The sequence below is a fragment of the Ranitomeya imitator genome, chromosome 4, assembly GCF_032444005.1.
Source record: "Ranitomeya imitator isolate aRanImi1 chromosome 4, aRanImi1.pri, whole genome shotgun sequence".
NCBI lineage: Eukaryota > Metazoa > Chordata > Amphibia > Anura > Dendrobatidae > Ranitomeya > Ranitomeya imitator.
Genome location: NC_091285.1, coordinates 312,860,045 through 312,880,202, shown reverse-complemented (window position 1 = coordinate 312,880,202; position 20,158 = coordinate 312,860,045). Strand labels below are relative to the sequence as shown.

The window sequence follows — 20,158 nt, the reverse complement described above, 5'->3', positions numbered from 1 at the left end:
TTTTTGTTTTTTTATTATTTTTAACATTACATCTGTTTACTATTGATGCTGCGTAGGCAGCCTCAATAGTAAAAAGTCCTGTGGCAATGTCAAAGCGGGATTTAAATCCCGCACCAATGTCGCTGATTGGTCGCGTGCGCCGGCTGGGCGCCACCAATCAGCGAAGCGGGATTTAAATCCCACGTCAAGGTCGGCTGGGCGAGACCAATCAGCGAAGCGGGATTTACATCCCGCGGCAATGTCACTGATTGGTCGCGCAGTGTACTGCGGTCTCGTGAGATGATGACGTAGTGGTCTCGCGTGACCGCCACATCATCTCGCGAGACCGCAATGCATAAACTGGTCACCGGAGCGTCGGGAGGAGCGGTAAAGGCCGGTTCTGGATTCGGGGGCCGACGGACGGTGAGTATATAACGATTATTTTTTTTTTTTTAATTATTTTTAACATTAGATCTTTTTACTATTGATGCTGCATAGGCAGCCTCAATAGTAAAAGCTTGGTCACACAGGGTTAATAGCAGCATTAAGGGAGTGCGTTACACCGCGGCATAACACGGTGTAATGCAGCCATTAACCCTGTGTGAGCGCTGACTGGAGGGGAGTATGGGGGGAGTACTGACTGCGGGAAGGAGCGGCCATTTTTCCGCCGGACTGTGCCCGTCGCTGATTGGTCGCGGCAAAACAGCCACGACCAATCAGCGACTTGGATTCCATGACAGACAGAGGCCGCGACCAATGAATATCCGTGACAGACAGAAGGACAGACAGACAGAAAGACGGAAGTGACCCTTAGACAATTATATAGTAGATATATACATCTACTATATAATTGTCTAAGGGTTACTTCCGTCTGTCTGTCCTGTCACGGTTATTCATTCGCTGATTGGTCTCGACAGCTGCCTGTCATGGCTGCCGCGACCAATCAGCGACGGGCACAGTCCGGAAGAAAATGGCCGCTCCTTACTCCCCGCAGTCAGTGGCTGGGCAATATACTACGTGGACATGCATATTCTAGAATACCCGATGCGTTATTAGACGGTGGCCCGATATATATATATATATATATATATTTTTTTTTTTTTTTCATTTATTTTTTTTTTGCACATTTGCACTGACATGTAAACAATGATGCCATCCAATATACTGGAGAGCAGGTTAAAAAGTATTTCTATAAAAATATAAGCCTCAATGTGGCACCCCTAGAGGTATTTGCCACAAATATAGTTACTGACACTGAATACAAATACTAAAATAGCAAGACTGCACTACCTCCTCCGGCCAGAAGGGGGAGCTCCAGAGACTCCCCTTGATCCATTCTGGTCTGAGAGAAGAACTGGCAGTTGGGCTAAGGAGCTGAAAGTGAGAGGTCATACAGCTGAACTTCTAACAGCCCTATGACGGTTTCCAGGCCCAAATCACCGGCCTGAGGAGAAGAGGGACAGAGAAAAAGGACATTGTGAGAACCGGGTAGCATTAATCACTACCCAGAACAGGCGCAAAGACGGATACCGGATCCGTGGCTGTATTCATTACATATAATACAGCAACCGGAAAAACGTGAGGTGATATCAGCTTCACTAGGGTCGGACGCAGCAACAGACACAGAGTTCAGCGGTACTCCTGAAGGGGGTAAGCCGATAAAAGGACTCGGGTTGCCCGTCGAACCAGGACCCGGAGGGGACAGATTGGGCCGGCAGCCAGTTCACATACAGCAGCAGGGCCACACAGATATTGCGTACAATAAGAGGCGAAGACCCCGGCAGGGTCAAAGTAACTCAGAGTTCCTATACAGACTCCGGTGACAGGACTGGTTGTAAATCCTTTTTTGTTAAAGTAAACTGGTTAAACGTTTCAGTGCCTCAGTCTTTCATTTGGACAATAGCCATCTATCCAGGATCAGGATCATCACCGCTGAGAGAACCTGCTGCTGATCAAGTAAGTGCCTGTTCCCTCACGATACCCTTTACACTGTGCATTGCCTGAGGCCACAGCACCGGGTCAAGCCACCCGTGACATCCCCCTCAAGAGACAGACCCCATTGGTCCGGTGCTGGGTACCCCGGTCTCTCGGGCGTCACAATTGGCGTCACAAACAGGATTGGGCCAGCCCTTATACCGGGTATTGTGTGCCGTGATTGGAGCCCACAACTTTGAAAACTTGGATGAAAAATCGTGAAAATTGACTTTATTAAAGAAAATTCCATTTCCCATTAAAAACTATTGAAAGTGACTTTTCCCCATTGGTTGTAATGGAGTAAAGATGGCCGCCATCCCGAGGTAATCACCTCATAACCGTTAGGGGCGAGACTGTTAATTGAGCTACGCCATTACCTGAGCCCCAGTCTAACTGAAATACTTCAGAATCCGCCATTACAGAGCGCGCGGCGGGCGGGAGCAGCAGGGGGCGTGTCATTGTGGGCGGCACCAAGCTGAGCGCTCTGACGTCAGAGCAAGGGGAAAACCAATCCTGCTGCACAGCAGAACGAATCTACACTATCCCGACGGAAGCGGAGGACCGGAAGGGTCCGGATTAACTAAGGGGGCACAGTATGTCGCAGCACGGAGACGCCGCAGAAGCCCGGCGACGCTAATGCAGCTGAAAGACAGAGTGTCGATAGAGCGTCTGGTAGCGCAGCGGTGCAAGGAGTGGCGCCCATCATGCCGGTGCTGATGCCATATACCCCAGGTGGCCCGTGGCTTCCAATGTATGAAGGTGAGCCTAATACCCTTGATGATTTCAGAGAAAAGATGCTGGCCCATTTTAACATGTTCCCCGTGGGTGAAGTTCAGCGTGTTAGTCTCCTGATGATGCAGTTAAGTGGCCATGCTAAGCGAGAAGTCACAGCATGGGCAGCTGATCTAAAAGGCACTGTTGAACGCATATTTGCTGGATTAAAAGCTACATTTGAAACCACTGCCAGCAGCAAAGCTAAAATACGATTCTTTAATTGCAAACAAAAAGTTAATGAGGGCGTGAGAGACTTTGCCTTAAACCTGCAGGAAGCCCTTAAATCACTTACACTGGCTGAACCCATTTTTAACACCGGAGCGGATAAACTGCTAAGAGATCAATTTATGGAGGGACTCTACACCCCTTCTCACCGGGGGCATGTGAGCATGCTTGTTTTTAAGAACCCTGAATTGACATTTGCTCAATTAAAGGAGAGCGCTATACGTCTCCAGCTGGCAGAGGCACCTCGGGATCAGGATCCTGCGCAACCTATGGCAGAGGCACCTCAACAACAGGGAGTGCCAGTGACATCAGCTATGTCTGGGGCCATTGCTAAGCCCCTGGGGCCCAGTACTAATGAGGCTCTTCAACAAAAGCTTGACTCTTTAACTGAAGTTTTTGCTTCAATGGCTAAAACCATGCAGGAGATGAGAGGACCCAAGATAGAGTTCGCAAACCGTAGAGAGGATGTTCCATGGATGAGACCCCAGAGATACCCGACATGGAGAGGACGACCCCGCGACCGCTACCAACCGGATGGACAGCCCATTTGCCGCCGTTGCCAGCAGCCAGGCCACTTTGCACGAGATTGTGATTTAAACGGGAATCCCCTGTGAATGCGGGCCGCTTCGCAGGAATGAACTTTCAAGGCCCAACACCCTGGCACGACAGGTACATCGGAGGACGACCCATTATCCCTATCGCGCTGGACGGAATTCCCCTCAACGCTTTGCTGGACACAGGTTCCCAGATTTCATCTATACCGTATATCCTTTATAAGAGGTACTGGGCTGATGCAGATATTGATAAAGGGCCCTCTGATGTTGAACTAGATATATGGGCCAGTAATGGTAAGTTGGTACCGAAACTAGGATTCAGGGAGATGACCATAAAGATTGGTAAAGTAGAATTGAAGAAACAGGGTATAATTGTTGTTGATGTTGACCGGCGGAACTGTGAACCAACTGTATTGATAGGAATGAATGTGTTAGAGAACTGCTTTTCCGAAGTTATTTCTGTCTTACAGCAAATTGCGGAAACTGCCCAATCCTGCCAGCAGAGAGTTCTCCAAAGGGAAATAAAAGTATTGATGTTAAGGCAACAGGTAGAAGTTGCAGGTGGAGAAATCGGCAGTGTGAGGGTAAGTGATCCAACATCTATTGTAATCCCACCAAAAACAGAAATGCTGGTATGGTGTAGAGCAGCCATTGGTACTAAGGGACGAGATTATCAAGCCTTAATAGAACCAGTGTACACAGACAGCAGGCCCACTATACTCACAGCACGAGGGGTAGTCGAGGTACACCGGGGACGAGTGCCGGTACGACTTTTGAACTGTGGAGAGGAAGAGGTCACTTTGCCAAGGTATGCTACAGTGGCAAAGCTATATACTGTTGACAACAATGCCATCACAACCATTGAGCCCTTAGAACCAACCTGTCAGGTGGAAGGCAACGGCTCAGACGGAGAATTGGAGGATTGGTGCCAACAGCTACACGTGGGCATAAATTCAACACCTACCCATCAAAAACAAGGGGTGTATAGGCTAGTGACGGAATATGAACAAGTCTTCAGTAAACACCCATTGGACTTCGGACGGATAGAAGGGGTAGAACACACAATCCCCACCAGTGACCATCCCCCAATAAAAGAAAGATATAGACCCATACCGCCCGCTCACTATCAATGTGCAAAAGATATGCTGAGGGAGATGAAACAGGCCGGGGTAATAAGAGACAGCTGTAGCCCCTGGGCGGCCCCTCTAGTGCTTGTCAAAAAAAGGACGGAACCATGAGAATGTGCGTAGACTACCGACGGATTAATAACATCACCCATAAAGACGCCTACCCCTTGCCTAGGATAGAAGAGTCCTTGACTGCTTTGAAATCTGCTAATTATTTTTCCACCTTAGACTTAACAAGCGGGTATTGGCAAGTCCCTGTGGCTGAGAGAGATAAGGAAAAGACGGCATTCACCACACCAATGGGTCTATGTGAATTTAATCGCATGCCATTCGGACTCTGCAACGCATCCGGTACCTTCCAGCGGCTGATGGAATGCTGCCTCGGACACAAGAACTTCGAGACCGTCCTCCTGTACCTAGATGATGTGATCGTCTACTCAAAGACTTACGAACAACACTTAATAGACCTGGCAGAAGTGTTCGAAGCCTTATCCAGGTATGGCATGAAAATCAAGCCATCCAAATGTCACCTTCTCAAGCCAAAGGTACAGTACCTGGGACACATCGTGAGTTCGGAGGGAGTAGCACCGGATCCCGAGAAAATAAGCGCCATAAGGGATTGGCCAAGACCTACCAACGCAAAAGAAGTGAGGCAATTCCTGGGATTGGTGGGTTACTATCGCAGATTTATAAAAGGATTTACCAAATTGGCAGCACCCTTGCAAGACGCCTTGGTAGGGCAGACAAAGAAACCTTGAAACCGAAACCCTCCTTTTCAGTGGAACGATGAAAGGGAAGACTCCTTTGAACAACTAAAGAAGGCACTAACCGGAGAAGAGGTTCTGGCATACCCAGATTACCATCAACCTTTCATCCTCTACACCGATGCCAGTAATGTGGGACTAGGAGCGGTGCGGTCACAAAAGCAAGAAGGTCGGGAGAAAGTCATTGCCTTTGCAAGTAGAAAGCTCCGGCCTACTGAAAGAAATCCAGAAAATTATAGCTCCTTCAAATTGGAACTACTAGCAGTAGTTTGGGCTGTGACTGAACGTTTCAAACACTATCTGGCTGCTGCAGAATTTATTGTCTATACTGACAACAATCCGTTGACCCACCTGGACACAGCCAAATTAGGTGCGTTAGAACAGCGATGGATAGCCCGGTTATCTAATTATAACTTCAAGATCAAGTATCGAGCAGGTCGCAAGAATGGAAATGCCGATGCCCTATCCCGGATGCCACACTTGAGAGATGTAGAAGAAGAAACGGGGGAGCTTGAAGAAATTGAACTACCAGCCTTCCATCATCCCAAGGCAAAACATCATCAGTCAAGTACCTATCAGAAACAACAAGAGATGAATTTTAATCCGTTAGCACACCATAGATGGGCTGACACCCAAGACAGCAATCCGGCTGTGAAGTTGGTGAAGGAACTGTTAACTGAGCAAAGTGCATATCCCGATGAGGATGCCCCAGAAGAGACGCATCAACTCTGGAAAGAGAGAGGCAAAATGTTCCTGTATCAAGGGAAGCTCTGTAGAAGGTACACCAATCCGAAAACACATGAATTGGTTTGGCAGGTTATCGTGCCTAAACAAGATGTCAAGATGGTCCTCGAAGCTTACCATAATGGTGCTGGTCACTTCGGTTGGAAAAAGTTAGAAGTACTTCTAAGAGAAAGATTTTATTGGGTCGGGATGAGAAAATCAATCGAACAGTGGTGCAGAAATTGTGGCCCGTGCAACCTCAGAAGAAACGATCAAAAGAACCAAAGAGCACCACTGCAGCCCATAATCACCAAACAACCACTTGAACTTGTAGCCATGGACCACGTGAAGTTGACACCAAGCCGGTCCGGCTATGTCTATGCCTTGACCATCGTGGGCCATTATTCACGCTTCTTGGTAGTAGTACCCGTAAAAGATCTGACAGCAAAAACAGCAGCCAAAGCGTTCCAAACGTACTTTTGTAGACCCCATGGATATCCGGAACAGGTTCTCACCGACCAAGGTACAGCCTTTGAATCAGAGATCTTCAGAGAATTCTGTAATATGTATGGTTGCAAAAAGATCCGGACGGCGGCCTATCACAAACAAACGGCTTATGCGAGAAGATGAACCATATTGTAATAGAACTACTAAAGACTTTACCTGAGGCAGAAAGGAATCAATGGCCAGAGAAATTGCCTGACTTGGTGGATCTGTATAATCATGTCCCGGTGAGTTCCACCAATTGCACCCCAGCTTACCTTATGGGTGCAAGACCCGGCCAATTACCAATCGATCTAGAAATGGGAATTCTGAAACCAGACGCAGAAGTTTAAGACTCCAATTGGGATATCATACGGCAAAAGCAGTATCGCCAAGTGCAAGAGAGTGTGGAAAGAAGCCTTCAGCAAACTAGAGAAAGACAAGAGCGAACTTTCAACCAGAATGCTCTAGCGACCCCATTAAGACCGGGTGACCAAGTGCTCAAGAGAAATCGTCGAACCAATAAACTAGACAATCAGTGGGAAGCCGTACCCTACACAGTTTTACCAACAAGAATGGATAATCCTAAAATGTGTCTCATTAGCAAAAACGGGGGCTTATCATCTGTACTAGTGTCAAGAGACAATCTTAAATTATGTCCGGAAGCATTGAAAGAGACAGAAGTTGTCCAGCCAGAACCAGAAGTTATTCAACCCATGCAGGTCCAACCAGTAAAGGAAAAAGAAGAGGAAATGTATCACACCTGTATAGGAGACTTTCCCAAAACCCTACTAACATACCATGGTGCAGTAGTGGTTCCCATGGTGGCCTTTTACCCAACACCGAACCCAATACCAGAAGTCCCAAGACAGGAAGAGGCTGACCCCGTACTACAGGAGATTCCAGGCCACGAAGAACAGATTCCTGATCAGAGTGATCCCATTCACGGTGGACTTGCCAACTCCATAGTCGTGGAATTATCTTTAGCAGAGCGGGCAGATACTACATCCGCAGTAGACAGTAGTACACCACATGGAGAGATACCGCTGTTACGTAGATCACAGCGTAGTACCCAGGGTCAATTACCGGCCAGGTATGCAGATTACCAACTATAAAACTATAGTCATTGTTATCATTCTGCAACGTTTCAGCCCAGTACCTACAGGAGACTTGTCTGTATGAACTTCTTGCATATTCTTGAACTTTTTATCAGCCCGGAGGCACTAAATCAAAGCTCCGGAAAGACTGCTTTTTGAACTTTGCTTTTTGCTCTTTTTGAGCTTTCTTTAGACGTTATATTGATAACTCCGTTGGAAAAATGGAACTAAATTCTTGGATACAAAGTGCAGTGCCTTTCCTAGTACCTTCAAGGATAGAACTGTATTAATGGACGCTATTTGAAGTGACTTTTTACAGAACTCTATTTTTGTTTCCTTGAGTGGTTTTTGTAACTTTTCATTTTTAAGACTCTGTACATATTAATTGTTATTTCCCTTAATTAATTGTTATTGTTATCGTCCCACAGTCCCGGAGTACTGTTCTTAACTAAGGGGGAATGTGGCACCCCTAGAGGTATTTGCCACAAATATAGTTACTGACACTGAATACAAATACTAAAATAGCAAGACTGCACTACCTCCTCCGGCCAGAAGGGGGAGCTCCAGAGACTCCCCTTGATCCATTCTGGTCTGAGAGAAGAACTGGCAGTTGGGCTAAGGAGCTGAAAGTGAGAGGTCATACAGCTGAATTTCTAACAGCCCTATGACGGTTTCCAGGCCTGAGGAGAAGAGGGACAGAGAAAAAGGACATTGTGAGAACCGGGTAGCATTAATCACTACCCAGAACAGGCGCAAAGACGGATACCGGATCCGTGGCTGTATTCATTACATATAATACAGCAACCGGAAAAACGTGAGGTGATATCAGCTTCACTAGGGTCGGACGCAGCAACAGACACAGAGTTCAGCGGTACTCCTGAAGGGGGTAAGCCGATAAAAGGACTCGGGTTGCCCGTCGAACCAGGACCCGGAGGGGACAGATTGGGCCGGCAGCCAGTTCACATACAGCAGCAGGGCCACACAGATATTGCGTACAATAAGAGGCGAAGACCCCGGCAGGGTCAAAGTAACTCAGAGTTCCTATACAGACTCCGGTGACAGGACTGGTTGTAAATCCTTTTTTGTTAAAGTAAACTGGTTAAACGTTTCAGTGCCTCAGTCCTTCATTTGGACAATAGCCATCTATCCAGGATCAGGATCATCACCGCTGAGAGAACCTGCTGCTGATCAAGTAAGTGCCTGTTCCCTCACGATACCCTTTACACTGTGCATTGCCTGAGGCCACAGCACCGGGTCAAGCCACCCGTGACATCCCCCTCAAGAGACAGACCCCATTGGTCCGGTGCTGGGTACCCCGGTCTCTCGGGCGTCACATTAATATGGTGATAAAACAACAAAAAAGAAAAAAAGAGTTATGACTCTGAAAAGGAGAAAAGAAATGCGAACAAAAAAAAAAACAAAACAAAAACGATAAGCACAAAAAAGGGAAAAAAACAATATACAGCGCAGTATATGGGAACGTACAAAGATTTTTCTGCAGAGCAGCTGCTAGGAAATATCTGCGGCATATAGAACTGCACAATTTCTTTATTTTTTTATTTTAAATTAAGTGATCGAGGTTTCTCAAGGTATGGACCTGCAACGAGGGTATTTGCCATTGGATTTTCTCATATTTAATTACCGTATATCATTTCTTCGGAAATCAGGTGGTAATGGACAATGTAACAAGCACGCCACAATTCAGTCTGGAGTTCCTACCTAAAGGAGAGACGCCTCAGGGAGGCTACATGGAATATACCTGCAATTAGGCAACCTCTCAGGAGATGCACAATTACACTGACTTGATAAAGAACATGACACACTACAGGAGAACACAAAACAAATATTACCATTTAATTACTATATAATTACTTTATGGTATCTGTATCTGTAATTCTACCTGGCAGGTCTGGTACAATGCACAAGAATATGTACAACTGCCCTCTGCTGGTGAATCCTGCAAACTGCAAGGCAGTCTCACAAGTAACATGGCTCACTAAACTTATTACGCCCCACCGGCCTTGTTCTTCCATTGAAAGCAACATTTACGCCACTTACAAAGCCGCAGACTAGATGTAGCCAAATGGTACATTGGCTATTCTTGGCATTCTGCCACCTGGACAGAATACCGAGAGCACAAAGCTGTGGTCACTTACAGAATTACAAGTATAGATTACTTGGACAGATTTTCAGATCAGAAGAAAATAATGAAAAGTTAAATTGTAGAATAGTAATGTCCCGAGTTACCCAGACATGTAATTATGGGGAAACCGTTCTTATTACTTTCTGGTCAATACAATCACATTTACATGGGGTTAGAAATATGGCAGAATGGAGATTGCCATCTATATTTTTCTTTGGAGTGCAGAGAAAAACCATTTGGCATTATTGATGCGGCTTATATTCCTTGGGCTAAAAAGCACATCATCCTCCAGATCCAGCAAACTGGAGGGGATTTCGACAAGTCTCATGCCCTCTGTGTGGCTTTCTTTGTACCTTTTCAGAAATCTGCAACATATCAATTTCTCGTGCAGTAAATGAGTTTCATTTGTTAATTTGTGGATATTCTCTATGGACTTAAATGAGATCAAATCCACAGGAAAAAAAAACAAAACAAAACAAAAAAAAAAAAAACACAAAATAAATGCTTCTTTAGGCCTTCTTTCACATATCCATGTCTCCAGTACGTGTGCCAACCCAGTTTTCACACGTACCGCAGATATTTACACACGTAGACCCATTCAAGTGAATGGGTCTGTGAACATTAGTGTGATTCCATGGATCATGTGTCCATGGGCAAAACACACTGACGTATCTGGTTTTTACTGGCAGCACAGGCCGCAAAATGTCCCGCACACAGATGCACAGATGACACACTGGGATGTCATCCATGTGACACGTACCGGTGCCTGAGAAGCAGTCTACAGTTAGCGCGGTTCCCCAGCGCTGGGTGCTGAAGACTGCGCTCATTCTCCCCTGCTCTGCCGGCAATCAGCACGAACAGGGGAGAATGATGAGTTATATTCAAGTGAGAACAATGACAGCAGAAGACGGCTGATGGTCTATTACTCCCATCAGACTACACCTGGTCTATTACTCCCATCAGACTACACCTGCTGCCTCTAAGGGCAGTCTCACACGTCCAGATAATTACGGTACCGGAAAAATCGGTACCGGAATTATCCGTGTGCCCATGCGTTTCTGTGGCACATCAGTGTGGCACATGTGCAGCACACGTGTGCCGCCCGTGTGCCCACTGGGTACCACACGCACCCTGCAGGAGACAGCGCTAAAGTTTAGCGCTGTCCCCTGCATCTGGTGTTGAAGCGCCATTCAGATCTTCCCTGCAGCAGCGTTTGCTGTAGAGAAGATATGAATATACTTTTTTTTTTTGTTTCTCGTGTTTAAAATATAGCTCCATGTCCCCACCCCCCTCCCACCCCCGTGCGCCCGCCCACTGTTATTAAAATACTCACCCGGCTCCCTCGCTGGCTGGCGCTGCTTCCTGTCCTGGCCGCACCTGCTACTGTATGAGCGGTCACGTGGGGCCGCTCATTTACAGTAAAATGCGGCTCCACCCCTATGGGAGGTGGAGCCGCATATTCATGACTGTAATCGGAGCATCTAATGAATTGGACTGAATTGGAGCATCTAATAGATGTGTCTTTTCTGGGAGGCTGTTACTTTTAGGCTGGAGGGGGGGAGGGCAGGGGTGGTGTCAATATCCATGGCCCCGTACTAGCCGGAGAATATCAGCCACCATCTGTCAGCTTCAGCTTGGCTGGTTGTCAAAAATGGGAGAACCCCATGTTGTTTTTTCTTAAAACCATTTAAATAATTATAAAAAACAGCCTGGGGACCCCTCTATTCTTGATAACCAGCCTTGCTGAAGCTGACAGCTGAGAGTTGCAGCCCCCAGCTGTGAGTTTTGCCTGGCTGGTTATAGAAAATACAGGGGAACCCAAGCTTTTTTTATTTATTTATTTATTGCGCATGCGGTGGGTGATGAATACTCCCATCACCTGCTCCTGCTCTCACTGTTATTAGAGGCAGCTGGTGTAGGCTGATGGGAGTAAAAGTCCCATCAGCCGCCGCCTGCTGTCATTCTTCTCACTTGAATATAACTCCTCCTTCTCCCCTGCTCGCGCTGATCACTGGCAGAGCAGGGGGGGAATGATGAGCGCCGTCTTCAGCACCCGGCGCCAGAGAACAGCGCTTACTGTACCGCTGCTTCTCAGGCGCTGGTGTGTGTGTGGTACTGATGCGGCACATGGTTGTCACACGCATGCCACAAGTATTACACACAGGGACACTGACATCTTTGGTACCGTTTTTATTCCAGTACTGGAAATATCAGGATGTGTTAAACTGGCCTTAAGGCTATGTGCACACGATGCGGAAAATGCTGCGGATCCGCAGCTGCACAGCAGTTTCCCACGAGTTTACATTACAATGCAAACCTATGGGAAACAAAACGCTGTGCACATGCTGCAGAAAAAAACGTGCGGAAACGCAGCGGTTTACATTCCGCAGCATGTCACTTCTTTCTGCGGATTCGGCAGCGGTTTTACAGCTGTTCCTATAGAAAACCGCAGTTGTAAAACCGCAGTGAAATCCTCAGAAAAACCACGATAAATCTGCAGCAAAAACGCAGATTTATTAAATCCGCTGCGGAAAAATACGCAGTGGACTAGAATACGTGTGCACATAGCCTAAGTGTTTCACAGCTAAAATGCACTAAGAGCATGAAATCCACACATGCCTAGATCAATAAAGTTTTAGCAAAGCTAAATAATTGGAAGTATTCTGAGTAGGTACAATTGTAACTATTCCGTTTTAAAATTGCAATAACTTTTTTTTTTTTCGAAAAGCCATAGAGGGCTGAAATTTCGTGACATCTCTGCAGTTTTGGTCCAGAATATATTGGCCAAATTTCTATAAAATATATATATGAAGGTACAATTGTACCTCTGCAGCCTGTTAACGTTGTAAAATTATGCAGCCTGACGAAGGTTAAAGGAAACCGGTTACCAGTTTTTGTGATGCAAGACTTTGGGCACAACGTGGATGACGGAGAGACGTCATCCACTTAGAGGCTGTGTGAAAGGACCGGGTCAGTGCTGATCACAATGTAGAGACCCCCATTGGACCGGACTGTGTAGTTTACATACCAAGCAGGACAACTATAAAAAAACAACTCATTTGGAGGTGTACAGGGTCACGTCTGAGGATATAAAGGGGCTGCAGGAACCCCATTCTTATAATCTTAAAAGGTCTAACTGCTAGCAGGTTCCTTTTAAATCATGACATAGCAAAAAAGAAGCAGTTGAAAAAACAAAAACCGATAAAACACATGTAAAAAAAACAGTGACCACATTTAGCATATCGGTGCAGAGAATCTATTATCAAACATGCACCAAATACTCACTGTGAGGACTGCGTTTATTTAAAGTTCATTTAAGGCCATCAAAATGATATAGTATAAGCCTAGAACCATTGCGGCCTCATTTATGTGGGTTTCCAACAAAAAGGGAGACTTTACATGATGAACCCAGGCAACACAGCACCCCACCTGCTGCCATGCCCCTAGGATAAGGCCCTCACGTTGCTCCAAGCACATAGAATGCTATGGAAGGAGGCTAAAACAGACAAAGTCTTATTGTATGATTACCGGGGTGTCTTACAGAATGAATACTTATAATATCTGCATATACTAATACAGCGACTGCCTGGACCCCTATTCATTATTTTTCTGATTGGTATTTGTTGTGTTGCTTGCTTTGATAATAAAAGATATTCAAAACTACAGGCACTGCAAATACGGCAAAACTCAGACTAGGAGCGAGAATGAAGAATTGGTATCTTACTCTGGCTGTGCCACGTTATTTTACGTTACACTGGTTGACAAGCTCCGCTTTAGTCGGTTCACCCATGCACCATTTCCCAGCAAAACTTGCAAAGATGCAAAGAAATTGTTCCATAAAGGCAATGTTTGCCTTAAAAGCATCAGCACGTTGTAGTTAACAGGCTTTCTTTATGGTCAGACATGAAAACCAGGGGGTTGGATTACATGCACTAAGGTACAATAACCTGAAATTGCAGGTACGGAGATTGAGATAACCGATTTATATAGGGGAATAGAGCCAGTCACACATTTATATAAAACTCAATGTATGGTCAGACATGAAAACCAGGGGGTTGGATTACATGCACTAAGGTACAATAACCTGAAATTGCAGGTACGGAGATTGAGATAACCGATTTATATAGGGGAATAGAGCCAGTCACACATTTATATAAAACTCAATGTAGTTTCCTACACGAGGTCTTGTATAACGATAGCACGTCAGAGGATGGTAACTATGGTTTATAAAGGCTAATGCTTTCCACTACAGAAAGGAATAGGACGTGAAGTTTAATGATGTCTGACAGCGATGGAGGTCATCTGTGAAATCTTACTAAGGCACGATTTACCATTAGAACATGTAATAGTTGGCAGATTTCGGGTCATATATCCATATTGTGGTGCCTCGCAGACAACCTACAGTTTGCTTTATGCCATGAACTACAGAATAATAAGATTTAGAAAGGAATAATATACTTACTCCCTTCCCACGTACAATGTAAGAGATTTAAAGCTCCCTCGACCCTTTTCCAGTGTTGAAGGTGAAAGAAAGCGTATGCTATTGCTTCACTGTCCCCTCTCTTCAGGATGTGTTCTGGGGGCAGTATTAAACTTTTCATTTCAAGAAGGTACTAAGAAACAAAATACAAAAAATAAATAAAGAGAGCTATGTAAAAGAGATATTAGTTACATGAATGATTAATGGAATCCAAGAAAGGTGTCGGTACTCTATATTGGCATCATAAGTTGGACCACACATTTTCAAAAAAGTCGGGCTTACTATACAGCTCTGGCAAAAATTAAGAGACCACTGCAAAATGTTCAGTTTGTCTGATTTTTCTCGTCATAGGTATATTTTTGATTAAAATGTAAATGGTTCTTTTATTCTATAGACTTCTGACAACATGGCTCCGAATTTCCAAGTAATACATTTTGTATTTTTTCCCGTCAAAGAAAAATTGTCAAAATTTAACCCCTTTCTGCCATTGGACGTACTATTCCGTCCATGTGGGGTGGGCCTTACTTCCCAAGGACGGATGAGTACATCCAGCGCGATCGGCCGCGCTCACGCCTATCACAGCTGACATCTGGCACTATGTGCCAGGAGCGGTCACGGACCGCCCCCGGCACAATTACCCCCGGCACACCGCGATCAAACATGATCGCGGTGTGCCGGCGGTAGAGGGAAGCATCGCGCAGGGAGGGGGCTCCCTGCGTGCTTCCCTGAGACCCCCGCAGCTGTGAGATCGCGTTGCTGCGAGGGTCTCTTACCTATCCTCCCTGCAGCAGGCCCGGATCCAAAATGGCCGCGGCATCCGGGTCCTGCAGGGAGGGTGTCAGATCAGCAATCTGTGATGTCCCCCTCTGGGACAAAGTAAAAAAAAAAAATTCCACATGTGTAAAAAAAAAAAAATAAAAAAAAAATAATTCCTAAGAAAAAATATTATTCCCATAAATACATTTCTTTATCTAAAAAAAAAAAAAAAACAATAAAAGTACACATTTAGTATCGCCGCGTCCGTAACAACCCAACCTATAAAACTGTCCCATTAGTTAACCACTTCAGTAAACACCGTAAGAAAAAACAAAAATGAGGCAAAAAAACAACGCTTTATTATCATACCGCCGAACAAAAAGTGGAATAACACGCGATCAAAAAGACAGATATAAATAACCATGGTACCGCTGAAAACGTCATCTTGTCCCGCAAAAAACGAGCAGCCATACAGCATCATCAGCGAAAAAATAAAAAAGTTAGTCCTCAGAATAAAGCGATGCAAAAATTAATTATTTCTTCTATAAAATCGTTTTTATCGTATAAAAGCACCAAAACATAAAAAAAGATATAAAAAATGATATAAATGAGGTGTCGCTGTAATCGTACTGACCCTAAGAATAAAAATGCTTTATCAATTTTACCAAACGCGGAACGGTATAAACGCTTCCCCCAAAAGAAATTCATGAATAGCTGGTTTTTGGTCATTCTGCCTCAGAAAAATCGGAAAAAGCGATCAAAAAATGTCACGTGCCCGAAAATATTACCAATAAAAACATCAACTCGTCCCGCAAAAAACAAGACCTCACATGACTCTCTGGACTCAAATATGAAAAAATTATAGCTCTCAAAATGTGGTAACGCAAAAAATTTTTTTTGCAATAAAAAGCGTCTTTCAGTGTGTGACGGCTGCCAATCATAAAAATCTGCTATAAATAGTATATCAAACCCCCCCTTCATCACCCCCTTAGTTAATGGGAAAATGGAAATAAATACATTTTTTTATATTTTTCCCTAAGGTTAGGGCTAGGGTTAGGGCTAGGGTTAAGGCTACAGTTAGGGTTGGGGCTAAAGTTAGGGTTAGGATTACATTTACGGTTGGAAATAGGGCTGGGATTAGGGTTGTGTCTGGGTTAGAGGTGTGGTTATGGTTACCGTTGGGATTAGGGTTTCAGTTATAATTAGGGGGTTTCCACTGTTTAGGCACATCAGGGGCTCTCCAAACGCGACATGGCGTCCGATCTCAATCCTAGCCAATTCTGCGTTGAAAAAGTAAAACAGCGCTCCTTCCCTTCCGAGCTCTCCCATGTGCCCAAACAGGGGTTTATCCCAACATATGGGGTATCAGCGTACTCCGGACAAATTGGACAACACCTTTTGGGGTCCAATTTCTCCTGTTACCCTTGGGAAAATACAAAACTGGGGGCTAAAAAATAATTTTTGTGGGAAAAAAAAAAGATTTTTTATTTTCACGGCTCTGCGTTATAAATTGTAGTGAAACACTTGGGTGCTCAAAGTTCTCACAACACATCTAGATAAGTTCCTTGGGGGGTCTAGTTTCCAATATGGGGTCACTTGTGGGGGGTTTCTACTGTTTAGGTACATTAGGGGCTCTGCAAACGCAATGTGATGCCTGCAGACCAATCCATCTAAATCTGCATTCCAAATGATGCTCCTTCCCTTCCGAGCTCTGCCATGCGCTCAAACGGTGGTTCCCCCCCACATATCGGGTATCAGCGTACTCAGGACAAATAGGAAAAATTGGACCCTAAATATTGTTGTCCTTTTACCCTTGGAAAAAATACAAAAACGGGGGCTAAAAAATAATTTTTGTGGAAAAAAAAAATATTTTTTATTTGCACAGCTCTGCGTTATAAATTGTAGTGGAACACTTGGGGGTTCAAAGCTCTCACAACACATCTAGATGAGTTCCTTAGGGGGTCTACTTTCCAAAATGGTGTCACTTGTGGGGGGTTTCTACTGTTTAGGTACATTAGGGGCTCTGCAAACGCAATGTGACGCCTGCAGACCATTCCATCTAAGTCTGCATTCCAAATGGCGCTCCTTCCCTTCCGAGCCCTCCCATGCGCCCAAACGGTGGTTCCCCCCCACATATGAGGTATCAGAGTACTCAGGACAGATTGGACAACCACTTTTGGGGTCCAATTTCTCCTGTTACCCTCGGGAAAATACAAAACTGGGGGCTAAAAAATAATTTGTGTGTGAAAACATTTTTGTTTTATTTTTACAGCTCTGCATTATAAACTTCTGTGAAGCCCTTGGTGGGTCAAAGTGCTCACCACACCTCTAGATGAGTTCCTTAGGGGGTCTACTTTTCAAAGTGGTGTCACTTGTGGGGGGTTTCAATGTTTAGGGACATCAGTGGCTCTCCAAATGCAACATGGCGTCCCATCTCAATTCCTGTCAATTTTGCATTGAAAAGTCAAACGGCGCTCCTTCCCTTCCGCGCTCTCCCATGCGCCCAAACAGTGGTTTACCCCCACATATGGGGTATGAGCGTACTCAGGACAAATTGTACAACAACTTTTGGGGTCCATTTTCTCCTGTTACCCTTGGTAAAATAAAACAAACTGGAGCTGAAGTAAATTTTTTGTGAAAAAAAGTTAAATGTTCATTTTTATTTAAACATTCCAAAAATTCCTGTGAAGCATCAGAAGGGTTAATAAACCTCTTGAATATGGTTTTGAGCACCTTGAGGGGTGAAGTTTTTAGAATGGTGTCACACTTGGGTATTTTCTATCATATAAACCCCTCAAAATGACTTCAAATGAGATGTGGTCCCTAAAAAAAATGGTGTTGTAAAAATGAGAAATTGCTGGTCAACTTTTAACCCTTATAACTCCCTAACAAAAAAAATATTTTTGTTCCAAAATTGTGCTGATGTAAAGTAGACATGTGGGAAATGTTACTTATTAAGTATTTTGTGTGACATATCTGTGATTTAATTGCTTAAAAATTAAAAGTTGGAAAATTGGGAAAGTTTCAAAATTTTCGCCAAATTTCTGTTTATTCCACAAATAAACGCAGGTAATATCAAAGAAATTTTACCACTATCATAAAGTACAATATGTCACAATAAAACACTGTCAGAATCACTGGGATCCATTGAAGCGTTCCAGAGTTATAACCTCAAAGGGACAGTGGTCAGAATTGTAAAAATTGGCCCAGTCATTAACGTGCAAACCACCCTTGGGGGTAAAGGGGTTAAAAAAACAAAAACAAAACAGGGCTTTCAGACCTCAAGTAATGCAAAACTAATGTTTTAACTCCGGAAGAGTTCATAAATCAATATTTTGTTGAGTAACCATGATTTTTAATCACAGCTTTCATGCGTCTTGGCATGCTTTCCGCCAGTCTTTCACACTGCTTCTGGTGCAAAAATGTAAGCAGTTCTTCTTTGTTTGATGGCTTGTGACTATCCATCATCCTCTTGATTACATTCCAGAGGTTTTCAATGGGGTTCAGGTCTGGGGATTGGGCTGCCCATGACAGGGTTTTGATGTGGTGGTCTCTTAATTTTTGCCAGAACGGTTATGCGAATTTTGTTTCAAATCTGCAACATAAGGGCATGCTGCAGATTTTCAGATCCACATAGTCTTTTATAACTGCTCAGTATGAATGGGGTTTCTGCAACCAAAATCTAAACCAAATTTGTCATTTTCTAGACAGAATAATTTCGATGGTAAAACTGTCACTTAATCAGCACAATCACTCAACAGAGTGAGAAAAGCCAGTTGAAAGGAGACAGTCAATATGGCTGCATGTGGAAGCACTTCTCTTAAGGTACCGTCACATTAAGCGACGCTGCAGCGATATAGACAACGATGCCGATCGCTGCAGCGTCGCTGTTTGGTCGCTGGAGAGCTGTCACACAGACAGCTCTCCAGCGACCAACGATGCCGAAGTCCCCGGGTAACCAGGGTAAACATCGGGTTACTAAGCGCAGGGCCGCGCTTCGTAACCCGATGTTTACCCTGGTTACCATGTAAATGTAAAAAAAAAAACACTACATACTTACATTCCGGTGTCTGTCGTGTCCCCCGGCCTCAGCTTCCCTGCACTGTGTAAGCACCCGCCATAAAGCAGAGCAGTTACGTGACCGCTGTGCTCTGCCTTACGGCCGGCGCTGACACAGTGCAGGGAAGCTGAGGCCGGGGGACTGGTTGCCTGAGGCCCTGCACCTGAAGATAAGTATAAGCGTGGTGCTGTTCCTTTTCTACTACTAAATAAATATATATATATATATATATATATATATATATATATATATATATATATATACACACACACACACACACATACACAGTATATATGTTTTTTTTAATTTTTAACACATGGATCCCTTGTATAGCCGTATGTCGGTTTTGCAAGCCTGCGATAAAAACACGCATTACGGCTGCCATACAGATTACATACGGAGGATGCCATTCGCAAAAAAACGCTGACACACCCTGCCTACGGAGGAGCTACGGACCACTATTTTCGGGACTTTTCAGCGTATTACGGCCGTAATATACGGACCGTATTTTCATATGCTGTGTGTGACGCCGGCCTAAGACACAGGGTAAAATAAGTATTTGATACACTTTTGCGAGTTTTCCCACCTACAAAGTGTGCCTACGATAAAAGTTCCAGACCTCTCCCTTCTTTGTAGGTGGGAAAACTTGCAAAATCGGCAGTGCATCAAATACTTATTTTCCCCACTGTAGGTAACTTTTCGGCTGCAGTAATGCTATGAACGGACCGGAATTGTGACATTAAAGCCATTATGATCCATATTGATTTACGTACTTTTGGCACATGTGGATTAAACTCCACCGCCCTATGAATTGCTTCTACAGCATTCATTTCTGCTGTGCTGAGCCCTCGCCGTGACGCGGCTTCTGGGGAGAATCTGAAAAGAACAAAAACAGGTATCACCAATTAAGAGAAGGCTCTATACAAGAAATGGCACTTGGTCTAATGTACAGTGGTATTTATAGGTTTAGGCACGTTCAAAACTCTTTTCCTTTTCTAAAGTCTCTATTTCCCCCTGTC

The 20,158-nt window shown here is 44.6% G+C and overlaps 1 protein-coding gene across 5 annotated transcripts in view; it reads right to left on the bottom strand.

Annotated features, from left to right (window-relative positions):
* The window catches only part of ST7 (suppression of tumorigenicity 7), a 174,827-nt gene that overhangs the window by 12,835 nt on the left and 141,834 nt on the right, over positions 1-20,158 (bottom strand). For 3 of the 5 annotated variants that reach the window (XM_069764845.1, XM_069764848.1, XM_069764849.1), the window contains 2 exons: positions 19,913-20,015; positions 14,306-14,456 (listed from right to left, as the gene is read on the bottom strand). In XM_069764845.1, coding sequence (XP_069620946.1) covers positions 14,306-14,456; positions 19,913-20,015 — 254 coding nt within the window. The remainder of the gene's footprint in view (positions 1-14,305; positions 14,457-19,912; positions 20,016-20,158) is intronic. The other 2 variants (XM_069764847.1, XM_069764850.1) reach the window with 1 other exon arrangement.